This window comes from Leguminivora glycinivorella, chromosome 9 (assembly GCF_023078275.1).
Source record: "Leguminivora glycinivorella isolate SPB_JAAS2020 chromosome 9, LegGlyc_1.1, whole genome shotgun sequence".
Taxonomy (NCBI): Eukaryota; Metazoa; Arthropoda; class Insecta; order Lepidoptera; family Tortricidae; genus Leguminivora; species Leguminivora glycinivorella.
Genome location: NC_062979.1, coordinates 23,756,622 through 23,781,778, shown reverse-complemented (window position 1 = coordinate 23,781,778; position 25,157 = coordinate 23,756,622). Strand labels below are relative to the sequence as shown.

The 25,157-nt window shown below is 38.1% G+C and overlaps 1 protein-coding gene across 1 annotated transcript; it reads right to left on the bottom strand.

Moving 5' to 3' along the window:
• Positions 1-187: 187 nt before the first annotated feature.
• On the bottom strand, positions 188-23,486 carry LOC125229526 (protein takeout-like). Its single transcript, XM_048134389.1, has 7 exons — positions 23,370-23,486; positions 6,413-6,641; positions 5,802-5,932; positions 4,527-4,664; positions 3,644-3,798; positions 1,399-2,462; positions 188-942 (listed from the first exon to the last, which is right to left on the bottom strand). Exons 1-5 carry the CDS (start codon positions 23,425-23,427, stop codon positions 3,647-3,649), a joined length of 708 nt encoding a protein of 235 aa, XP_047990346.1. The 5' UTR covers positions 23,428-23,486; the 3' UTR covers positions 188-942; positions 1,399-2,462; positions 3,644-3,646.
• Between the last annotated feature and the right edge of the window lie 1,671 nt (positions 23,487-25,157).

Genomic DNA, 25,157 nt, shown 5'->3' with positions numbered 1-25,157 from the left:
GGCACCGGAAAGTCGCTTTGGGACTTCTGTAATTGCCAGCTCCAAAAAACTGTGCTACATATACATGGAAACAAGTATTCTTTCAAAATTGTGTTGCCTTGTATGTATGAAAATGAAATAACTATTTAACTATATCAAGAAAAGAAATTAAAACTAAAAATCTCTGTTCCTCGACGGAACAATCACATTAAACCCAAAGTTTAAAGTTCATCTTATTCTAAAACTATATGCTTCAAAGCCTCACACCTAAATAAACACAAGCATCAAGAAATAAATGTGTAATCTAAGATTTATTCTAAGTTCAGAGTCTGAACTTCAGAGAAAGAAATTTCCAAATAGATTGTGTGGACAATCTGAGAAAAAAAAATCCTTATTTTAAATAATATTGATGACAAATTTTAGACTTTATTTCCATTGAGATAAGGATTATTCACACATACTCATACTACTATTAATGGAATAAGTAAGTACATAAATTTCAAGTATATTAAGTGTAAAAATAAAAATTAAATTAATATAATTTAATTTTCACTGAATATAGTCACTAGTCAGAAATTAACAAGCAAAATTGTCATATATCTTACTCCAACTTATATCAAGCGAAGCGAAGTCTGATAGTGGTACTATGAACGACATTAGTACGTTTTCACATTATCCGATCCGATATCGGATATTTGATTTTTGCCTTTGAAATCCTTACTATATCGGATCGGATAATGTGAAAACGCACTACATACATACTCATATAACCACGCCTGTATCCCTTAAAGGGGTAGGCAGAGTATTCGACACATAAACTTATTGTTTATAGTGACACTTCAACATTTTGTAATTAGCATTGTTCTGATGAAGTATAATTACTAAACTAGCTACTAAACTAAGCGCCTGACAAAATTGAATAGCAAAATTGCTTTCAAAAGGGGATTGGGAAGAGACTGAGACCTCTAGGCTTGTGCCGTTTCGTTCGTTGATCGGAGCGCTCCGATCTCGTTCAATCGCTCCCATGAACTAGTTCGCTCTTTTAGGTCTTTTGCTCATTTAGTTCAGCCAGACCAGCGATCACTGCGGTCGGAAAGATCAGAACGAATGGGACCGAATAGTGTCAAAATTATACGAATAGTCCACAGATAGTAACATTCCGGGCCGAAAGGTTGTAAGTAACCGAAGTTTAATATGAAAACTTGACTTTTTTTGTTGCTCTGCTAAGTAGCTCTCGCTCTCGGTCGGCGCAGTCACACATTCGTTCTCGATCTAAACCGCTCGCGCTCGCCGATCCTATACTGAACTAAATGAGCAAAGACCGATTCTCAGACCACGGAAAGAATCAGTTCATTTCGGTCATTAATGGGATTTTATTCCTAACAGTTCATAGTTCGTGAACGACACAAGCCTAGAGACCTCGCCAAGTAATCGGAATCGGTACAGATATAAAAGTGCGAAATGTTTTTCCTGCCTTACTTTCACGGAAACTCAACTCAAACATTTCGGTGAAGGAAAACATCGTGAGGAAACCGGACTAATTCCAATAAGGCCTAATTAGTTACCCTATGGGTTGGATTGGAAGGTCAGATGGCAGTCGCTTTCGTAAAACTAGTGCCTACGCCAAATCTTGGGTTTAGTTGGGGTTGTCACAGCGGACCCCAGGCTCCCATGAGCCGTGGCAAATTCCGGGGGATAACGCAAGGACGATTTCACGGAAACTCATGATTCTCATGAACGTATCATGCTAGGTATTACAGTCAGTGCAGTATAATATATGAAATACTGACTTTGACCACACTTTGACCGAGCTAGCACGACAAATAGGTACAAGTGTTTTCGAGAAAATATAGGTACGATGGAAATCCATTAGCCATTACCTATGCACTTTATCTGTAGCGGTTTTGATAACAAAGACTTGCGTTATCCTGGCATCTGCTATGGCTTTTTTTGTACTCTGGCTTTTCTTTTACTTCCAATTTGAACAGGGTGAATTTGACTGTACGTGTGTTTGAAGAAGTGTTGGTTTTCATAAGGTAGAGGACAAATGCGTTTCACATTATCCGATCTGACATCGGATGTCGGAAGGATTTCAATGGAAAAAAATCAAAGATGGCGGCTTCAATTGGGATTTAGGTCCTCCCTCCGATATCGGACCGGATTATGTGAAAACGCACTAAAGGAGAAGTGCGTTTTCACATTATCCGATTCGACATCGGATGTTGGAAAGATTTCAATGGAAACAATCCAATATCAATGACATCCGATATCGGATCGGATAATGTGAAAACGCACGAATGTTCGGTTTAAAAAGTCCGTAGCTCCAAGAGGTTAAGGGCGTAAAAGTTTGTCAGCTGGCACGGCGGCGAAGAGTTTCTTGGACTCGTTGACGCATGCTCGGATGATGTGGTCGAAACTGACCGTCGCGAAGTCGCGGATGACCGCCTCCCAGTGTTCATTGATCACGCGGTGGATCGTGTCTCCTGAGGAAATAATTTGAACAGGTTAGAACAGTTTATTCGAAAAATAAATAAAAAATCTTGAGTTCATTTCATCAGCATCAGGCACACAGATTAGAATAGTTTATTCAAAAAATTAAAAAAATCTTAAGAAGCATCAGCACAGCACATGATTGACGCGACGCGAGAGTATGTCGCCACGATATAGACTACCCATCCCTATGTCATTAATACGTTAGGAAAAGATGTGATGTGTGATCTAATCTATGTCGCGGCGAGTAGGTACTGTTAGTCCGTTTTCACATTATCCGATCCGATATCGGATGTCGGAAGGATTTCAATGGAAAAAATCCAAGATGGCGCCCGTAATGTATGGGATATCGGTCCTACATCCGATATCGGATCGGATAATGTGAAAACGCACTTACGCCAATCATGTGCTAGCCCTGCAGGATTAAATTTATAAAGTAAGTATTAGACCGAAGCGTTGATTTCTCATGATGGTTAAATAAACGAGATGCTATATAGAAATGTTAGGACAAGAAGCTTTCCTAAGATTGCTAGGTAACTTGATTTGAAACGCGTAACTTTAAAAAGTTTGTCCCGAGTCCAAGATTGCCATTTGATTGCTAATTTAGGATGAAAAAGGCATTAGAACAATGGACAAATTAGGACAAATTGTTCTTCAAATTGATTGTGTTTGTTAAGTTGGAATGTTTTAGACATTTTAGAATGTAGCGCTGTCTAGCATCTTAAGGATTTGGGACAGATGGAGATATGGACGATTAAACGGAGACAGTAAAGTTAACGTTTGAAATTTTAGTACAAGCTTTCCCAAAAATTCAAAACAATTTGAGACACTTAAGTTAACTTTAGAATAAGATCAAAAAGTCCAAGATTGCCAATCAGATTGATAACAATTTACGCCGTCAGCAGCTCTGCAGCAGAAATCACAGCGAAGTTTCTTGACTTGATAGGCTTTGAAGGATTCTCAGCAATCGAAACATTAGTTATAGATAAGTAGGCCCTCTAATGTAATAGGATGAAGCCTTGATTGTTAAATAATCAAAGAATGACTACGGTTAAACACAAACGCTAAGGTTAAAAAGTTAGAAATGTTAGGACAATAAGTTTTCCCAAGTTTTTTTAAAATTGTAGAATTTGTTAGTTCAAGCTTTTACAAGATTGCCAATGAATTTGCCAACCGGTCACGCAGTCAGCAGCTCGGCAGCAGGAATCGCAGCGAAGAGTTTCTTGACTTCATCGATACACTTCCTGATGATTTCTGTGATGGCCGGAGGAGCTATCTCCTGCATGATGATGCTCCAGTTTTCGTTCGTGAACCTGTTGGTTGTTTCGGCTGCAAGGAGAGGGTGTGTGAGGGTGTATTTGTGAGTCATTTTGCACGAATCGGTTGGAAAACACCGTGTGGGATTCATGTGGATGCATATATATATTGTGTCTACGAGAAAATTCTACTGCCTACCTATAAGGTCAACCGGGATAATTGCCACTTTGAAGTTATTGCGTCTATTTTAAGTTATTTTTTAAGCCACTGACTAGAATCGGTGACGCCATTACCCCGGTTGACCTTAGGCAATTTAAATTTGGGAAATAAATATTTCTTGACATGTTCTGTCTGCAGATAGTGCAGTATGATTATAGTATAAAGGCGTTGTAACACTTACAAATAGCTGTACATATGTATTGCGAAAAGATTCTCCTTCGTATTGTTACGGAAATGTACGAACGTTCATGCTATTTCAGTCAGTCTCAGTACAAGAATGTACTGACATTGTCTGCTGAACTGCATCTTAAATACGAACGTTTCCGGAAAAATACGAAGGAAACCCTTTTCGCACTACATCTGTACCGCTATTGTATTGAAGTGAAATTTGCTTATTTATACAACGTGATCTTTTTTCAGACTTTAGGGAATGTATTTGACTGACTTCCATCAAAATATTGTGTTGTCTTTTGTTATTTATTTGCTCGAATCTTCTACTGTGTTCTACAGGTCTGGTATAATGGGAGTACAAGTCTCGGTAAAGGCATGTAAAGGGTAATCAAATGAGGGAGTAGTCTTACCTAGCTGTTTGTTTCCGCCGAAGAGATTGGTGAACTTGAACTGCGCGCGGTCCATCTTGTAGGAGTCCTTGTAGCCGGTGACCACCCAGTGCCCCTCCTTCGTCTCGTAGTCGTATTTGATCACGATGTTCAGGTTCGCTGGAAAAATAACACGTGTTTTTGAGTACTAGACTACTCTTCGTTCTGTGGGTATCTCGGAAGGAGATGGGAGCTACTTTAGTGAATGCTAGTGATCAGTGAGTGTGTGTCATATACTTGAAAATTTCGACCCTTGCTTTCGTGTACCGATGGCCGAGTGGTTGAGGCATCCGTCCGGTTAACGGAGTACGCTGGTTCGAATCCAGCTTCGAACACTTGGAGGCATTGGTAATTTTTTCTTTGTATATGACATTTATTTAATGTTTATAGTATAATAATAGTGAGACTACTTCAAAAATACATCTAAGATTAATCCTAGTGATGACTGCACTCTAATCTAAGGGTCTCCTCAAACATATCGACGCGGAATCGGCTTTCGGTGACCAAAAATCGCTCGTGACATAGAAAAGGAGTCAGCGATTATTAATACCTAAAGAAAATATTGTATCCACGATATTAAGTAACTGAAAATAATGAAAATTGAACTGAATTCTCAAAATTCTCATGGCACTTCCATAAGAAAGCATTGCATAACAAAATGCATCGGAATCTAATCAACCCTGAGCGAAGATAAACAAAACAGGTGCATCAGACAAGGACGGATTTATTTGGTTTAGTAAACTGGTCGCTGACCTTACCGGCTGTTGCCCAACCGGGTGGCTTTGACCTGCCGGCGCCGTACAATGAGAAAGGCTCGTGTGATGCACGATTTCTTGACACGCGACTATTTGGAAAGGCGTAAGGAATGACACAATGTCATCATCATCCTCCTTGCGTTATCCCAGCATTTGCCACGGCTCATGGGAGCCAGGGGTTCGCTTTGACAACTAATCCCAAGATTTGGCGTATGCACTAGTTTTTGCGAAAGCGACTGCCGTCTGACATTCCAACCCGAAGGGTAATTAGGAATTAGTCGGGTTTCCTCACGATGTTTTCCTTCACCGAAAAGCGACTGGCAAATATCAAATGACATTTCGCACATAAGTTCCGAAAAACTCATTGGTACGAACCGGGGTTCGAATCCGCGACCTCCAGATCGAAAGTCGCACGCTCTTACCCCTAGGCCACCAGCTCTTTTCGCACTAAACCTGTACCTTTTACATAAAATTGTTATATGTTTCTTTCTGGTAGACTTACTGATTTTGATCTTCGCCTGCCCGTTGCCCTTGATGGGCAGGATGAGCACCTGCCCGTTCATGTCGTAGTGAGCCTTCAAAGTCACGTTCGCCGTGAAGTCGAACACGGCTTTCCCCTTGTCGGGGTGCATTCTGGAACAGACGGTGTCACAATAAGAGTTTTGAATGATTTACGATTATATCGGAAATATACGATATATCAATATATCGATAAGTCAGACGATCACACTTTCATAATTAATATAATAATATATAATAGAGTCTAAAAAGAAATGGTGGGACGACCTCGATGTACTTTACAACGACTGGAGAGGGCGGGCGGTTATCCAACCGCGATGAAAATATAGTCTGTGTGAAAACTCAAGCAAATATTTGCTTTTGTATTAAGTATGTCCGGATTTTCTTCTCTACAGGTCGCAATTCTCAACCGATTCTCGTGAAATGTTGTGACCAGATTCTAATGATTCAATATGTTTTTGTCGATTCAGATTTTGGAAATTGTTCAAAACCAACTAGCTGTCCCCAAGTGCATAAATTTCAGGGTTGCGATGCCTAGCGCTGGAATGCCCTGGGTTAATATAGTACCTCTTTAAAAAAACCAAAGAAACTTACTTGAAGGAGTTAACCCTGAATCCACTCAATCCAGTGACAACAGTCTCCGTAAACGTGATCTTCAGGCTCGGATTGTTCACCAGCACTGTTCCAAGCTGGACAGGGTCTAATGTAGCGATGCCCAGCGCTGGGATGCCCTGGGCGAAGGTTGGGCCGGCAAGGGTGACGGCCTTCTCGATGCAGCTGTTGAGGTTCGGGTCTGAGGCTGAGCAGGGGTGGATGAAGGATGCTGGAAGAAAAAGTAATAAATTAATTTAAATTGGAAAATTAGTGCTTTGGATGTGACCTTGGGTGTGAGAAAATACATGTAAACATAACATAACATAAACATAACATAAACATAATTTTTATTGAAAACAAGTATTGCATATTTACATTACATCCAACAAATACTTAAAATTATCGATGATTTACATTTGCCCGAACTAGGGAAACCCTGTGTTTCTGTATAGACATATAACTCCGTATAGACAGATAAAGTCTAAGAGAAAAACGTACCCCAAAACCATACAGAAAATGGTACGTTGACCTAGATGGCGATACACCTTTGGGGGACGCTCGGCTAGACGGCGTTAATATTAATATTTGACATTTTAACACATATCAAGCTAAGAATATGGGCCAAATTGACAAAACTGAGGTTCAAAAGTTTTAAGCTTGTGTCGAGAGATGGCTATCTATGCACTGTGATTACACATTTTACTTTGTAGTAACTCTCTATTATACGCGATCCTCTTTGGTATGAGTTCACCATTAGATCGATACCCCAGCGCTCTGTCATCTGAGCAACCAAGTAAGCAGAACTTTGTACCACATTGGTCAACGGGACCAGGAGTGACACAGTTAGAGCATTACACTTCTCAAACAGCAACCGGAGTTTCAAGTCATACTGGAAATTCACCAGTTATGATAGGTATCTATATCCTAGCTAAAAACTTCGTGACAAGCAGACACGCCTGCAATCGATGCAGGCATTGCAGGCATTATTCAATAATTTCTTATGCCAAATTTGTGTAAAATACTAGACCTGTAAAGAGAAAGTGTGACGAAAACGCACATGTTAGTTATATAATAAAAATAATAAGCTATATGGTATGGATTATTGAAAGATGTTAAATGATAAATAAAAATAAAATGTTTATTATTTGTGGTTTTATTGAAAATAAACATATGGATATGTCTTTAAATTCGTATAACTGTATTTGTACCAACTTTGTACATAAAAACATTATCAATATTAACAACATGTCAAACATGTATACACCTGGTTCAACACAAATCAAATAACGTAAACAAAGTAAATATATGAATATCACACACACTTGGAGGCCTTGGTCACTTTTTCTTTGTATATGACATTTATTTAATGTTTATATGAATATTCTTTGAAATAGTCTGATAACAAAAACCAGGTTTATACACCTTTATTTATAAAATATCTCAATAAGCAGAATTACATTAATATTAAGCAACATTTAAATATTATTATTTTCTTTACGAAGCAATAAACCAATATGTTAATAAATAGCAAATCAATATCAATATCTACTATAAGAATAATTTCATTTAAATCACAGCAATATAGAAATCAATAAAATGAAGCATGATCGTACCTCTTGTTGTCTTGTCGCTTAACCAGAACAAAGTGTCTGACAACTGAGCTACCTGGCCTTTTAAAGCATTTAGAACAAAGGGCAACTATGCTAGTATGACCAGTTATCATCGTTATCAGTTAACCATCTTTTAAATAAATGGACAATACATTATGATCACAATTATCATCTTTACGAAACTTCAAATCACATAAGATATTTGTTTTCTTAAATTACATTACAGTAAAATACAATTAAATTATAGATAGGAATAATAAACACTAAACTGAAACATCAACGTCCAAGTAACCAAATCGTGATACTAATAATGAGGGTAGTTTACAATTCTAAAATGTTACTATGACACAATCTTTAAACATAATGAGGTTTTATAAATCTGTAAGTATGTGTATGTGTTTGTATTGTATTGTATTGTATTATATTAGATAGAAAGCTATTGCAAATATAATCTATCACGGCCATACTGACAAGTACTTCGTTCTCGAAGTACCCAATAAAATAAAAATCTTCTGATAGTGATTGATTGTATTGAATAAGTTTTGACCACTTGCCAAGTATCTAGACATGTTTGTCCCATTCACCCGCTGCTAATGAGAAAGACAAACACCAAACAAATGGCCGACCAGCGGAGTGTTTCATATATATTTATAAAATTTGACCACTTGCCAAGTATCTAGACATGTTTGTCCCATCACCCGCTGCTAATGAGATAGACAAACACCAAACAAATGGCCGACCAGCGGAGTGTTTCATATATACATATACATAAAATTTGACCAATCATTCACTTCTCAGTAATGTAATTTATAATTTAGGCCGATCAATATAATACAATTCAATACAGGTAAATATACATAGATTAACATACATTGCATTGCAGGTATATTGTGGACAGATCTCTCGATTCCAGAGATCTTTTTCGCAATAAAAAAAAATGAAACTTTCCACAATTCGTTCGGCCAATCTGACAAATTATTTCAAATACTACTGAGCATATCTGTTACTGTTGTGCTCAACATGTAAATCTTTCAAAAATCAAAAATATTTATTCAGCAAGTAGGCCACAGGGGCACATTTACATGTCAACATTACAATAGATAATATGATGGATTCAACTCAGTAAAAAGTTACTAAAATATACGTGATAAAATAAATACAAACTGATACAAATAAAAAACTAACTAAAATAACTGTGTAAAAGACTCTAAATAATAAATTAACTTATTTTTCTTTTTCTTAGAGATTATGGTCTCCATATAACAATTCTTAGTCTTAAAGAACAATCTCTGTACAAATTATATTTTTATTAATAAATTATTTGCATCTGTATTTAAACAAGCAAGGACTGAACTAAGTTTACACTGAGGCACTTTAAAAAAGGGCTTGAATTTTGCTAGATGTAAAATTTTTGTCGCTTTAACCACGTTAAAGTATTGCCCTTCAGGGCCTCACCGGCTTCTGCAACGGTTGCAAGGCTGCTCCACCAGAACTCCTTGGTAAGCTCGGCGATGTTGTTGTACCACGTCTCTGCACCGTTGTCGCTTGTGGCCGGGTCGAAGACGGGTAGCGCCACGTCGTCGTCTGGGCGGCGTTTGGACACAGCATCCGCGATACTTCTTTTAATTCGGCAGATTCCATCCTGAAACTCGTTTCCAAATGTATTAGCAAATGGGTTCATGTTTCCAGCACTTCTGATGTTAGTTATATAATAAAAATAATAAGCTATATGGTATGGATTATTGAAAGATGTTAAATGATAAATAAAAATAAAATGTTTATTATTTGTGGTTTTATTGAAAATAAACATATGGATATGTCTTTAAATTCGTATAACTGTATTTGTACCAACTTTGTACATAAAAACATTATCAATATTAACAACATGTCAAACATGTATACACCTGGTTCAACACAAATCAAATAACGTAAACAAAGTAAATATATGAATATCACACACACTTGGAGGCCTTGGTCACTTTTTCTTTGTATATGACATTTATTTAATGTTTATATGAATATTCTTTGAAATAGTCTGATAACAAAAACCAGGTTTATACACCTTTATTTATAAAATATCTCAATAAGCAGAATTACATTAATATTAAGCAACATTTAAATATTATTATTTTCTTTACGAAGCAATAAACCAATATGTTAATAAATAGCAAATCAATATCAATATCTACTATAAGAATAATTTCATTTAAATCACAGCAATATAGAAATCAATAAAATGAAGCATGATCGTACCTCTTGTTGTCTTGTCGCTTAACCAGAACAAAGTGTCTGACAACTGAGCTACCTGGCCTTTTAAAGCATTTAGAACAAAGGGCAACTATGCTAGTATGACCAGTTATCATCGTTATCAGTTAACCATCTTTTAAATAAATGGACAATACATTATGATCACAATTATCATCTTTACGAAACTTCAAATCACATAAGATATTTGTTTTCTTAAATTACATTACAGTAAAATACAATTAAATTATAGATAGGAATAATAAACACTAAACTGAAACATCAACGTCCAAGTAACCAAATCATGATACTAATAATGAGGGTAGTTTACAATTCTAAAATGTTACTATGACACAATCTTTAAACATAATGAGGTTTTATAAATCTGTAAGTATGTGTATGTGTTTGTATTGTATTGTATTGTATTATATTAGATAGAAAGCTATTGCAAATATAATCTATCACACACATATCATGTTATGTGTATTGTGTGGTGATGGATTAAAAATTTCACCACCCACTTTCTTCCTGTGGGTGTCGTAGACGTCGACTGTGGGATATGGGGTAAATTGTGGCGTAGGCGACCGCGGCTGCCAACCTGTCACTGCAATACAATTACAATACAATTATACAATTTGGATTTCTTTCAACCCCTTTTTGCCAAGAGTGGCACTGAAACTTGAGTAGTTCATGTGCTCTGCCTACCCTTTTATGGGATACAGGCGTGATTATATGTATGAATGTGTATTAATTGTGGGACCGTGGGACAGAATCTTTATCACATATGGTATGATTGACTATTTCGACAATAAGTTAAACATCGATCAGATATTAACGTCTAGACTTAAAGTATGACTACCATCGCCATTAAAATTCGCGACACACGACGTCTACCTATATCCTCCTTATATCGGTCCTCTAGCCAAAAGTGCAATCATATCGTAGTTAACTCTCGCTTATCCGTATTGGCGCGACAGATCACAGAGCCAGTTGCGTATCGCGATCGTTCGTCACGACGCAAACTATTGTAGGTTTGGCTGAAGGTAGAAACAATTGACAGTCCATCTTGTGTTGCTAATGTATAAGCGTTGCATAGTCTAATTAGCCAGACTGAATGTAATTAAGCCTGTTATGTGTGATGAATAGCTAAAACATTTATAGGCCAGTCTTTACAGCAAAATAAAGGGTTTCTAGGGGTGCCCAGGCTTTTAAATTCTAAAAAGTTCACTTTTATCAATTTTGTCCGCTCGCGTAATAACAGGCGACTACAAATAACGTTTTCCCCTCACTAGCTCGGAAACACGTGTTTTGTCCTTTAATACCAACGGGTAAAACCGCATTTTATCCACTAGTGGGTAAAGTAATTTGACATTGAATAAAGTCAATTTAACTGCTTTCAAGTTGATAAAAGTAGGTGAATCTAGTAATAAAGATGATTTACCACCTGTGGAACTACTGGAAGCAGTATTAAACGCATTTTTAGCGTTGTAGTTTCCTCGCTGTAGTGAGGGGAAAAGTTTTGTGTTACACTCGGGTGCAAATGTATTTTCCCCTCACTAGCTCGGAAACACGTGTTTTGTCCTTTAATACCAGCGGGTAAAAACGCATTTTATCCACTAGTGGGTAAAGTTATTTGACCTTGAATAAAGTCAAATTAACTGCTTTAAAACTGATAAAAGTAGGTGAATCTAGTAATAAAGATGATTTACCACCTGTGGAACTACTGGAAGCAGTGATAAACGCATTTTTTGCGTTGTAGTTTCCTCGCTATAGTGAGGGGAAAAGTTTTGTGTTACACTCGGGTGCAAATGTATTTTACTTCTCGTGTGTTAAAAAACTCGCAAGTTCAGGATTCTATTCTCGAACCACTCGCTTCGCTCGTGGTTCAACTATAGAATCCTTTCACTTGCTCGTTTTTCAATTCCACACTCGGCGTTAAAATACAACTTTGCCCCCTTGTATAACAAATAACTATTACTTCTCGTGTGTAAAAAAACTCGCAAGTTCAGGATTATATTCTCGAACCACTCGCTTTCGCTCGTGGTTCAACTATAGAATCCTTTCACTTGCTCGTTTTTCAATTCCACACTCGGCGTTAAAATATAACTTTGTCCCCTTGTATAACAAATAACTATTATCTTGTTAAATTATCTTGGATGTGTCTTGGCGATTTGACTGGTTTATTAGTTACATTCAAGGACCATAATATGTACCTACCTAATTGTTTGTGTGAAGTGTTGGGAACGTTCCATGTTTGAAATATGACGTAAGGTTTACACTCATTATTTGCGTCGCTAAGTTTAATTGATTAGTGAACATTAAACATTACTTGTTGGCTCTTGGACAAACGCCGACAAGGACTAATATTAACCTACTATTAATGGAGCGTGCTATGTAAGGTATCAAGATTTGAGATCGGGTAAGGAATACCGAGATCCGTCGTCGCACCAAGGCGCAAGACGTTGGTTTCGTCATTACCAAATTAAAATGGAGTTGGGCGGGAATGTTGCTAGGCAGAGTGATGGCAGGTGGACTAAAATGTTAACGGAATGGTGACCGCTTATTACAGATGTAAGAACTGTAAGAAGCGCTTGGCATCCTCGTTGGGTGGACGACATCCGCAAAATTGCGGGTCACAACTGGATGAGACTAGCTCAGGACCGGGATACATGGCGTACTAGAAGAGAGGCCTATGCTCAGCAGTGGGCGAACATGATGATGATGATTATTATTATTAATTGTTGTTTCTTAAAGCGAATTGGAGGAATTGATTGTCATACAGACAGAATTTCATTGGCTGCGTCAAGTTATCTGCCAGACAGGTCGAAAATATGGGATACCCCCATTTGCCAGAATTTCATTTGCCATAATTTTATTTGCCATCCTATTCAACAATCATAATATTGTTTCTCATAACATCTTATGCCATAATCATTGTTTACTATATTAATCTAGTGCCAGAAACTTTGTTTCCCATAAAGTCAGTTTCCATAATGTCATTTGTCAGAATCATCGAAATCCGTAATTACCACATTCCATACCATCATTTGTCATACAAATTAGCGTCCAGAAAAGTCAATTTCCATAATGTGCTTTGGCAGAATCGAAAATTACTATAATAGTTACTAGAAGGACTAGATAATGAAACTGCTATCAGAAAGTAGGTTAGGTTAGGTTAGAACTGTGACCCCCTGGAAAATGAAACTGCTATCAGAAAGTAGGTTAGGTTAGGTTAGAACTGTGAACCTCTGGAAAAGGAAACTGCTTGAAAAGTAGGTTAGGTTAGGTTAGAACTGTGACCCCCCGGAAAATGAAAATACTATCAGACAGGGTTGTCTATTGTTTGCCCGACAGTCATTTAACATAATATTCATTTGCCCGAATCTAACTTGCCTGAATTTCATTTGCCCGAATGATTTGTTTACCATAAAAATCATATGACATACTCGTTGTTTATCCGAATATTACCTTCCATAATCATACAATGCTATACTATTTGTTAGCCATATTATTAAGTGCAATAATATGGTTTCATAGAATATTCAAACGCCATAAGCAATTATTGCCATATTAATTGTTGCCCATATTATTACCTAACCTAACCTACTTTCTGATAGCAGTTTCATTTTCCAGGGGTCACAGTTCTAACCTAACCTAACCTACTTTTCCAGCAGTTTCATTCTCCAGGGGTCACAGTTCTAACCTAACCTAACCTACTTTCTGATAGCAGTTTCATTTTCCAGGGGGTCGCAGTTCTAACCTAACCTAACCTACTGTCTGATAGTATTTTCATTTTCCGGGGGGTCACAGTTCTAACCTAACCTAACCTACTTTTCAAAGCAGTTTCCTTTTCCAGAGGTTCACAGTTCTAACCTAACCTAACCTACTTTCTGATAGCAGTTTCATTTTCCAGGGGGTCACAGTTCTAACCTAACCTAACCTACTTTCTGATAGCAGTTTCATTCTCTAGTCCTTCTAGTACCTATTATAGTAGTTTTCGATTCTGCCAAAGCACATTATGGAAATTGACTTTTCTGGACGCTAATTTGTATGACAAATGATGGTATGGAATGTGGTAATTACGGATTTCGATGATTCTGACAAATGACATTATGGAAACTGACTTTATGGGAAACAAAGTTTCTGGCACTAGATTAATATAGTAAACAATGATTATGGCATAAGATGTTATGAGAAACAATATTATGATTGTTGAATAGGATGGCAAATAAAATTATGGCAAATGAAATTCTGGCAAATGGGGGTATCCCATCAGACAGTAGTTTAGGTTAGGTTAGAACTGCGACCCCCTGGAAAATAAAACTGCTATCAGAAAGTAGGTTAGGTTAGGTTAGAACTGTGACCCCCTGGAGAATGAAACTGCTGGAAAAGTAGGTTAGGTTAGGTTAGAACTGTGACCCCTGGAAAATGAAACTGCTATCAGAAAGTAGGTTAGGTTAGGTAATAATATGGGCAACAATTAATATGGCAATAATTGCTTATGGCGTTTGAATATTCTATGAAACCATATTATTGCACTTAATAATATGGCTAACAAATAGTATGGCATTGTATGATTATGGAAGGTAATATTCGGATAAACAACGAGTATGTCATATGATTTTTATGGTAAACAAATCATTCGGGCAAATGAAATTCAAGCAAGTTAGATTCGGGCAAATGAATATTATGTTAAATGACTGTCGGGCAAACAATAGACAACCCTATGCAAGGGTTATGCAAGGCATGCCTATGCAAGGGTTAAATAAACGTCAAGCTAAGTATTTCATCGGCTTTTTTTAAGGCATTAGGCGGCAAAGCCGATGGGAAGCATTTCTGCGACGCGAAACGAAAACGAAACGCCGCGAAAGGTAGTCTGGCTCTGTCACTCTAATACGCAAGAGCGATAGAGATAGATATCTACGAGAGTTTCGTTTCGAGAGCGTTTGTACCATTCGGCTATGTAGCCAGTTACCGAGAGCGGGTGGGCGCCACTTTAGCGGCAGGCAGAGATTAGCTATAAGATAGTACTCTTTATATAATACTGTGGCTTAATGCAGTTTTTAAGGCTGTATTCCACCCAGTTTTCCACGATCCCATTGTTGTCGGTTTTCCTCAAACCTCGCACGAACGGCCAAGGCTTGCGTCCATCTGTCATTTTAATCACTGCTCAAACGCAGCCTGCATAGCAATACGGTTCATACAATTATGTATTCGTCAACCTTTGCATTTGAATCACTGGAGACATTCAAAAGTCTTATACCTCTACTTTTTAGGGTTCCGTACCAAAAAGGTACAACAGGAACCCTTATGGTGCGACTCTGTCCGTCTGATGTCTGTCACATTGTTAAATATCTCGAGAACTACTTGTCTTATGCTATCGATATGAAATTTGGAATAGTTATAAACATTGTGAACCTCTACAAGTTGAAAGTATTTTTTATTTTTAATAATTAATATAAATGATAGAAAATGGCCAAAATGAAAGGGGGGCAAACTGAAAATTTCAAGTAACTAGGTCAAATGGGGTATCGTTAAAAAGAGCTCAAATTGTACATATCAAAACTATTTTTTATAATTTTTTGGTTGTGGAAAAAAAAATGTTTTTTGAAGGAAAATGTAAAAAAAAATACCGCCCCCCCCCCTTATCTCCGAAGTTTACCAAGATAAATTTATGAAATTTTCACCAAACATGGCTATTATAATAAATATTACAGGAAAAATAAATTCGTACACGCATCTTGAAAACTTTTTATTTATTTATAAAAAAACCTTTCAGATTTACACTTTCAATTTCAACACCCTTGCGGGTGTTTATTGTACCTGTATTTTATAACAAAATAACAATGACATTACCTGCTTTCAAATAGAGGCAAAATGGTTAAAATGGGTTCACGCAATAAACAATTATTCCATAAAAATCATCTTCCATACTAGCTCGCGCGCATTAGTTTACTCAATTTGCCGATAGATGTCGCTGTACGTTGAACGCTCATTTCCTACATCGCGTTTTTCCTGATATAATGAGGTCGGTTCAAGAGCGTCCTAGCGACATGTCGTAAGTCGTAAACTATTGAAGTCGAATAGTCTTGATTTTATTTGGACGTTGTCTAAAATGTCTAACAATAAAATTGTATATTAAAATATTACTTGTTATGTGGGAAATTGAGACTTGAGGGATTTAGTCAAATCTGTAGAGTTCTATGAATAACATTTTGATGATTCAACTATTGAAAGTTTGTACGGAACCCTCGGTGAGCGAGTCCGACTCGCACTTGACCGGTTTTTTATTATTATAAATGGGCTTACTCTTGGCCAAAGGTTGCCTATTCACTTCACCCTGGATTTGAAGGTTGCTGATGGTTTGTATGAGCTCGGAAATATACCTCTAAATTTTTTTTAAATAGTCTAAGATAGTGTGTCTCACTGCTGGACAAAAGCCTCCCCTGTTACCGCCACTCGTCGCGGCTTTGTGCAATTTGTGCATGCTCCCGCCAATCGCCAAAAAACTAGTACTTACAGGTCTTTCCGCCATCTCATTTTTGGCCTACTTCGGCCTCGGGTGGTGGTGCCCATTCGGTCGGTATTTTGGCCTATCTCTCCGGATATTTTAATTTGTATTTTTTAAGTAGGTACAATTACAATTAAGAACTTCAAATTACAATTGGAATAAATATTTTGAGAATGAAAAAAAAATGTTTTTAAGTAGTCACACTACACTGAAATAAAAGTTATATACAAAGAAGCCTTCGGAAATAGACATAATAGTTGGTATTTTCGACCGTTGCCATCGTGACCCGATGTCCGCACGCAACAGAGGAAGCTGATTCGAATCCAGCTTGGAAAACATGGAGGCCTTGGTCACTTTTTCTTAGTTATGACATTATTTCAGTTTATCCTATGCATCCTTTGAAATAAAATTAGTACCTACTGTTTATTTTGGAACTGCATCAAAAGGCATGCATCCATTGCAACACAAACTGAACTAGGCTGGCATTGACCCCAGTCGGTTGTCCTTGTGGGTTGCATAACACTTTATTATTAGTCTGAGGTAAACTGCTTCAAACTGGCATTCAGTAAGTCACGTAGCTATCGCTATTAGTCGTAATTTTGTACTTACATAAATATACGGTAAGTTGACATAACTTAGGTATAGAGGTAATAAACAGTAATTAGTGTCTTGAGCTATTTTCCATATAATTTTACACGTCGGACTCTGACATCATATTATTCATAAGATAAGTAGTTCACCCTTTCCGAGCTATAATAAGAAACTTTGGTCGTCCAGCCGGCGTATCATGCTGCCAATTTTATCACTTATCCACGTGGATAAAGCATCCGTCACGCTTTAGCAAGTACGTCAGTGTAAGAGTGACAGATGTCTTATCCACGTGGATAAGTGATAAAATTGGCAGCATGATACGCCCGCAGCCGGCGTATTATGATTCCAATTTTATCACTTATCCACGTGGATAAAGCATTCATCACGCTTTGGCAAGTATGTCAGTGTGAGAGTGACAGATTTCTTATCCACGTGGATAAGTGATAAAATTGGCAGCATGATACGCCGGCTGCCTGTGTATCATGCTGCCAATTTTATCACTTATCCACGTGGATAAGACATCTGTCAGCATGATACGCCGGCTGCCTGTGTATCATGCTGCCAATTTTATCACTTATCCACGTGGATAAGACATCTGTCACTCTCACACTGACACTTCTTAAAGCGTGACAGATGCTTTATCCACGTGGATAAGTGATAAAATTGGCAGCATGATACGCCGGCGACCGCGTTACGATGTAGTGCGAAGAGGGTTTCGTATTTTTCCGGAAACGTTCGTATTTTTCATGCTAGTTCATAACAGTGACAGTACCTACGTCTTGTACTGAGACTGACTGAAATAGCATGACAGGTTCGTACGTTTCCTTAACAATACGAAGGAAAATCTTTTCGCACTACATCTGTATCAGTAAGCTACAGACATAGGCTTCCCACAGACAGTCTTAAAAATTCATAATCTTAAAAAAAAAATTGTATGCAAATTGACACTGACAGAGCTGTCAGTGTCTTGTCAGTGTCAGTTTGAACTGTCAGATTGCATACAATTTTTTTTTAAGATTATGAATTTTTAAGACTCTCTGTGGGAAGCCTTAAGACAATAAGTAATAATAAGCTCTTTATTCAGCAGGAGTCCGCTGGATGCGGGTGGCGCAGGACAGGTCATTGTGGCAATCTTTGGGGGAGGCCTATGTCCAGCAGTGGACGTCTTTCGGCTGATATGATGATGATGAAGCTTTTTATTTACATGAACATATTTACATAATTATATAAGAAACTAAGACTAAACTTAAAAGCTAGCTAATGTCTAAAATAGGCCCTTGAGGCATTGTACCAAGGATACTGGCGACATTTCCTCGCTGTATCGCAATGCTGATACGTTGTGCGAGGAAGTCGCCAGTTCTTCGGTCACCAGTTACCTCAACCAGACAATAAGTAGTAATAATGTTATTCCTTTCGCTTTCATTGCCTCTAATGGGTTTTCTAAAAATCGGTTTAGAAGTTGTGATCGCTTCTTATATCTAGGTTTCTAGGTAGTTTAAATCTTGAACCTTTAATTTAAATTATTATTGGTACCGCTCGCTGAAGTTTCTGCTGAATCAATAATCATTTTTTCTACTCCCGTAGTGTTATTCGTCGCTTTACGGTGAAGGAAAACATCGTGAGGAAACCGGACTAATTCCAACAAGGCCTAGTTACCCTTCGGGTTGAAAGGTCAGATGGCAGCTAGTCGCTTTCGTAAGAACTAGTGCCTACGCCAAATCTTGGGATTAGTTGTCAAAGCGGACCCCAGGCTCCCATGAGCCGTGGCAAATGCCGGGATAACGCAAGGAAGAAGAAGTAGTGTTATTCGTCATTTACAGTGTCGTAGATCTCTAAAACCCTACATAAAAGATGCCAGCTGGGGCCCGGCGCCCCGCGCACCCACGCATACGATATAGCTCTTAAAGCATTGTTAGGAAGCCTTTAATGGATATAGCGGGGTCGCGGGGCGCCGGGGGCTGGCGGCGGCGCGGGGGAGTGCGACAGGGTGAGGCAGGAGCAGAGGGGAGGCCGACGCGTCAAAATACAGGAAACAGTGCGAATTTCATGAAAGTTATTCTAGATAACCGAACCATAAAATTCTTTTGACAGACAGACAGACGGACATAACAGACAGACAGACAGACAAACAGACAAACAAACAAACAGACAGATAGACAGACATACACACAGACAGACACGTCAAACTTATAACACCCCCTCGTTTTTGCGTCGGGGGTTAAAAACTATTAAAAACCGGCCAAGAGCGTGTCGGGCCACGCTCAGTGTAGGGTTCCGTAGTTTTCCGTATTTTTCTCAAAAACTACTGAACCTATCAAGTTCAAAACAATTTTCCTAGAAAGTCTTTATAAAGTTCTACTTTTGTGATTTTTTTCATATTTTTTAAACATATGGTTCAAAAGTTAGAGGGGGGGACGCACTTTTTTTCCTTTAGGAGCGATTATTTCCGAAAATATTAATATTATCAAAAAACGATCTTAGTAAACCCTTATTCATTTTTAAATACCTATCCAACAATATATCACACGTTGGGGTTGGAATGAAAAAAAATATCAGCCCCCACTTTACATGTAGGGGGGGTACCCTAATAAAACATTTTTTCCCATTTTTTATTTTTGCACTTTGTTGGCGTGATTGATATACATATTGGTACCAAATTTCAGCTTTCTAGTGCTTACGGTTACTGAGATTATCCGCGGACGGACGGACGGACGGACGGACGGACAGACAGACATGGCGAAACTATAAGGGTTCCTAGTTGACTACGGAACCCTAAAAAGTAAGTGCATGGTCGTATTGGTCGTAGAAAAAGTATTATAATATGCAACGGTGTTTAACCGAGTCAAAAAATACTCGTTTCGTCTTTACTTTACTTACTCACTCACGCCACTCGTCTTTTTTGACCTCACTTAAACGCCAGTATAAGTAGCCGCCATAACGAGAGTAGGTAAGTTAAATCGCGACGGCTTGCCGGAGCGATTTAAAGACTCGAGTTTGTAATGTTCATACTCTCCGAGTTACACACAATGTTTTTCATCACACTCGCAATGTAAAAAATATGTAAATAGATGTAAAAAAGTTAAGTGTACGGTACTAGAAATTTTAGTATTCCCTTGGGAGAACGATTTTTCTATAACTCACGCTATGCCTGCGAGCAATAGCACATTTAAAGTGCGGGTATGATGAAAAATACTATAAACCTCACATCTTGTGAGATGATTTAAACTGAGTCAGTATTATCAATAATAACAGGAAGTTATTAAAACTCCTTTCCCCTTCATGACTTCCAAGAGTTTTCTAGACGGTTCGGCTGCGGCCTAGAAAACGCGATCCCTTCCAGTCGGCTCGAGTGCTGTTCACGCGTTGCTGGTTTATTTAGTAACTCATGTTAATGTTCTTAAGAAATTATTGCTACAGATATTTGTAGCTGAGCATTTCATTTTTTTTGCCACTTTTTATATTTTGATTTTTTTTAAGGAATTTTAGGTCAATTGTACCACTGGGAGACAAAAAGTGTCCCAGAATTTCCATAAATTTTTGTTACTTTCCTCTTTTGTTACCTACCCCGTACAACATGTACTATTCTATGAACATTTTTTTCCATTAAATATTTTTAATAGCTGTCAGATTCTATGCGTATACTATAAACTAATCAATTGTTCTTTATTTATTTTTGTATCTAATACGTAATAGCATCCTCGCTACGCAGTAACAGATTAATAAAATGTTAAGTTTAATTTAAAGGTTTCTGAGGGAAAGTTCAAAGTCATGTGTCCCAGGCAAATTGAAAGTTTCTGTACTTAATCTAAAAACTCATCGGCATTTCATAGTACTTAACAATCTTCACATTAATATCGCCGTTTGTACGTTGCCGCGGCGTTTCCATTTATAGGTAGTCCTTTGATTGACCACGCGTGGCGCTGCACATCAAAACGTTTAATTATCTTATCTGTGGTAGCCCGTACGAAGGGATATGTCAAGTTATACAACATCTATAATTGCTACGTGGTAACGCGAGCCGCAATCACCCGATCGGGACAGTGTCCGACCTCTGCGCACTTAAAGCACTGCAACTTTTCATTCATCTCACGGTGTATCAGGGTGCCGGCCGGCGCGCGCCGGTCAAGGTCGTATTCTTCGCGCATGCGCGATGCCATAACAACAATAACGGCAGCGCGGGCGCGGGCGCACTAGGCCAAGTTCGCAATCGAAAAAGGCAGTAAGTTTTGGGAAAAAAGTAATTATTGATACAAACTGACTATATCATCGAGACAGCTTCATCATCATACATTAAGTAGGTATATCATCATCATCATACCTGTAAACCCTGAAACGCAGTCTGGCTCTGTCACGCCAATTCGGAAGAGCGATAGAGATAGCTTGCTACGGTAATTGTATTATCGTAGGCGTTTTGTGCATTTGGCTACGTATCCTGAAAACTCATTTTGTTATGAAAACACAGCTTATTTAAACAATTTCATTCGAAAACGTAACGTGTGTCAATGAAAACATTAGGTGCTCATATTCCGCCTTCCGATACACGTACGAGTAACATGTAACAAGCGTGTAGAAACACTGGAAGCGGACGTGTGAAACTTCGGCGCATCCAATGGTAAAGGATGCATTTGTACTACGTTTCCGATTTTTCTGCCTATCATTTATTTCGAGGACGAGAGAATTGGGGCTGAGTTTTTTTACTCATTGCCATGGTTAAGTTGTAGTGATGGCAACTTAATTACATATGGTGGAAGAATTTTTATTTCACATATTACCAGCTTAGGTTTTAGTTTGTGCGAAAAGAACAGCCGTAGATTACAATGGGAACCAAATAGGTACCTACGACGGCTTTTGCACAAACTGTAACATTACTGTAGATTTTTGGAATTGTATGCCTTTTATTTAGTATCAACAATCCTTTAAGCCAAATCATACCTACAGAGCATATTACTTTTAAATAAATATATATTTGTTGGGTCACTGAAGTGCCACAATTTAATTTAGTTTTCTTTCGATCCCATGATTGCCAAGAGTAGAAATGAAGATTGAGGAGTTACATATGCTCTGCATAGGGATACGTTTTGGGAATATAGTCATGAGTTTATATATGTGTAAATATTACTTGGCGCCATTTAAAAGAACCTTTACCAGTTGGCATTGTTAGCAAACCATTCTAGATCGTTATCGGCAGATTCATTTTCAAAAAGAAGCGTAAAAAGGTCACGCGTGTGCTACGAGTAGGTATGTCTTCAAAGGACTCAAAGGAGTTTCCTTCCGCTCCGGACGTGGAGTAAACTTCCTATCGACGTTTTTTCTAGAGGCGGTATGGGATTTAAAATGTGACGTAGGTACATAGCTTGGTGACAAAAAAAGAGTATACAGTTATTTAAAACGTCTTCAAGGTTAATAATCGCTTACAATAGGCTAGTTTAATTCCTACTAGTCAAATCAGCTTCTTTTTAAGAACTGTCATAACGATTTGGTAATATGGAATTACTATAAAATACTGAGGAGTGACGTCACGGTCAATTCATTTACTTTATGTCTTTCTCTTTGACTCATTAAATAGAAATTATGTTTAAACATAACTACTGTCCATATTTTTCTTGTAATTATGTGGTGCTTTATTTCGTGCACTGCATGAAATATTTTATTTTAAGTATAGGAAACAAGCCTATTAGTTCGAAGCGAATATAGTGTTCTACTGATGTCCCGCCATGTTTGTTTTAAATTTCCTTCCTACTAATTAAACTATCCATTTATTCTGTCTTAACTTTTTCACGAGTTGGTCACTAGAAAATGGCGCGAAATTAAAATGTTCTATGAGGCCATAAATATTCACCCTTATGTTTTTAATTAGCAGCTTTTTCTAATGAAGGAAATGGATTTAAGTACAGACCACGTACAGACCTTCTTCACTCGTAAATCCCGTCACCCGTATAAGATGCGAAAAAATCGCGTCTTGTCATAGTCACCCTATAAAAAAAAATATTGAAAAACTCACGCAGCGTATCCGCCTTCACTCCCGCCAAGCAACAGACCGCTATCAAAAACGCGCGCATCTCGATTTTTGACACTTTGATTTTTTAAATCGCGCCGGACCGTGCTCGTCGCAGTCAGCCTTACAACTGCAGCGACTTAAGGTCGCGCACTCTTATATGTTGTGCAACCTAGTCGCACGTCAATATTGCCACATTTGTGGGGTGGCCTTTAATCGCATAGGATTTGTTTGGACGAAGGTGTCTCAATAGGTTGGTGTTTGCGGTATTTGTTAGATTATTAATAATTGAGTTCAGGGGTTTATGGAAGAAATTGCTTTTTAATTTTATTTAAAAATTTTGGTTTTTAGAGTTATGTAGGTGTCTCTAATTGGAAAGGAAATTTTGAATGGTGAATGTTTCGACTAAAGCTTAAGTTAAAAGTAATGACCACAAAACAACATTTATAGAAAACCGCTCCCTGTAGGAGGCACTAGGCAGCACAGGAGACGTAATAATTTTTGGCAAGAAGTGTACATTTGAAATTTTTGCTTCCGATGTACTTCACAAGATGTCAGCGCCATACATGCACGACAAAACGTACCGGAACGGTAGATGGTACTTGCTACTGGCACATGCTTTGGCGTTATGTTTCCAATTCAGACCACGAGATGGCAGGCGCACACGGCGGCCCCTTTTGGCAATGTGGATGGAGGGTGGCGCTGATTGTCACCCAAATAATACAAATGCAGGTGATTTTATATAGTATGGCAACCCTACATAAACCATTATAAGCTTATGGCGTTGTAGTATACAAGCGAATTTAAATACTTAGATAGTATCTAATTAGATATGTCGGTAAACTTTAATGAAGTTTGGGCAGGCTTGCGAGACATTATCTTGGATTAAGTTTAAATTCGTGACGACGAATAAACACAAGTTTTGCCTGTGTTTAGCGTGACAAGGCCTAATATAACATACAGTTGATAGGTAGGTATGATAGCCTGCTTTTGAGATCATTTTTTCGCCTTTGGCCCTAATCTGTTAAATGCAGGGCATTTGTTCATTTTGTACTGAGTGGCCAGCTGGCCAGCGTTTGTCCCCATGTGGTGAAGTCAGGGTTAAGAATTTCACCACCCCCACAAGGAAATTTCACCACCCCCACAAGGAAATTGATGTTTTATCTTTTATCTTGTTTGCTAATCATGACAAGTGGGGCTTATATTAAATAAGGTACAGCGGGGCAAATCTCGACTGGGGGGCAATTGTAAGTATTGTAACTGATCCATTTTTTCCATTATTACACTATGATGTTGAGTTCTACATGTATCCACTGAACATGCCTACCATATATAACCGGTGGACACTATATTAATTAATAATGCAAACATTGTAAAACATGGACCTGTTACATTTGCCCCCCAGTCGAGTTTTTCCCCACTGTAGTACCCTACCCTTAGCCAAACTATCCGAACGGACACTACAAAATTATCAAAATGGTTCTAACGATTTTAAACATGCCTTTTCATTTGAACTCGACGTCTATTTATGCAGCACAACCGTTTGATCCCACAATGTTGCCCGCGCGATAAGAGGTATTTTCAGCATTTCAATGTAAATTTAATCTAATAAGCCAGGTAATTCATAAAGTGCCGGCAGGTGCCTGACCAGGCATGTCTAGACACGCTCACTCATTATTAAACCCCGTGCCTAAGTCCTAACAAGGAAAACTGTAGAGAGGCTAGCTAGAGAGAGACTTTCTAAGCAAGTGCTGCCATCTGTAGCTCCCGCACGCTCTCTCGCTATTTATTGCA

Bases quoted from the DNA above. Each gene is read 5' to 3' on its own strand.
- LOC125229526 (XM_048134389.1), bottom strand. From the start codon at position 23,427: ATGCGCGCGTTTTTGATAGCGGTCTGTTGCTTGGCGGGAGTGAAGGCG. The intron at 6,642-23,369 runs GTGAGTTTTTCA...TTTTTCTTCCAG, and splicing joins AGTGAAGGCGGATACGCTGC to CATCCTTCATCCACCCCTGC. The intron at 5,933-6,412 runs GTAAGTTTCTTT...CGTCTGTTCCAG, and splicing joins TTCAGGGTTAACTCCTTCAA to AATGCACCCCGACAAGGGGA.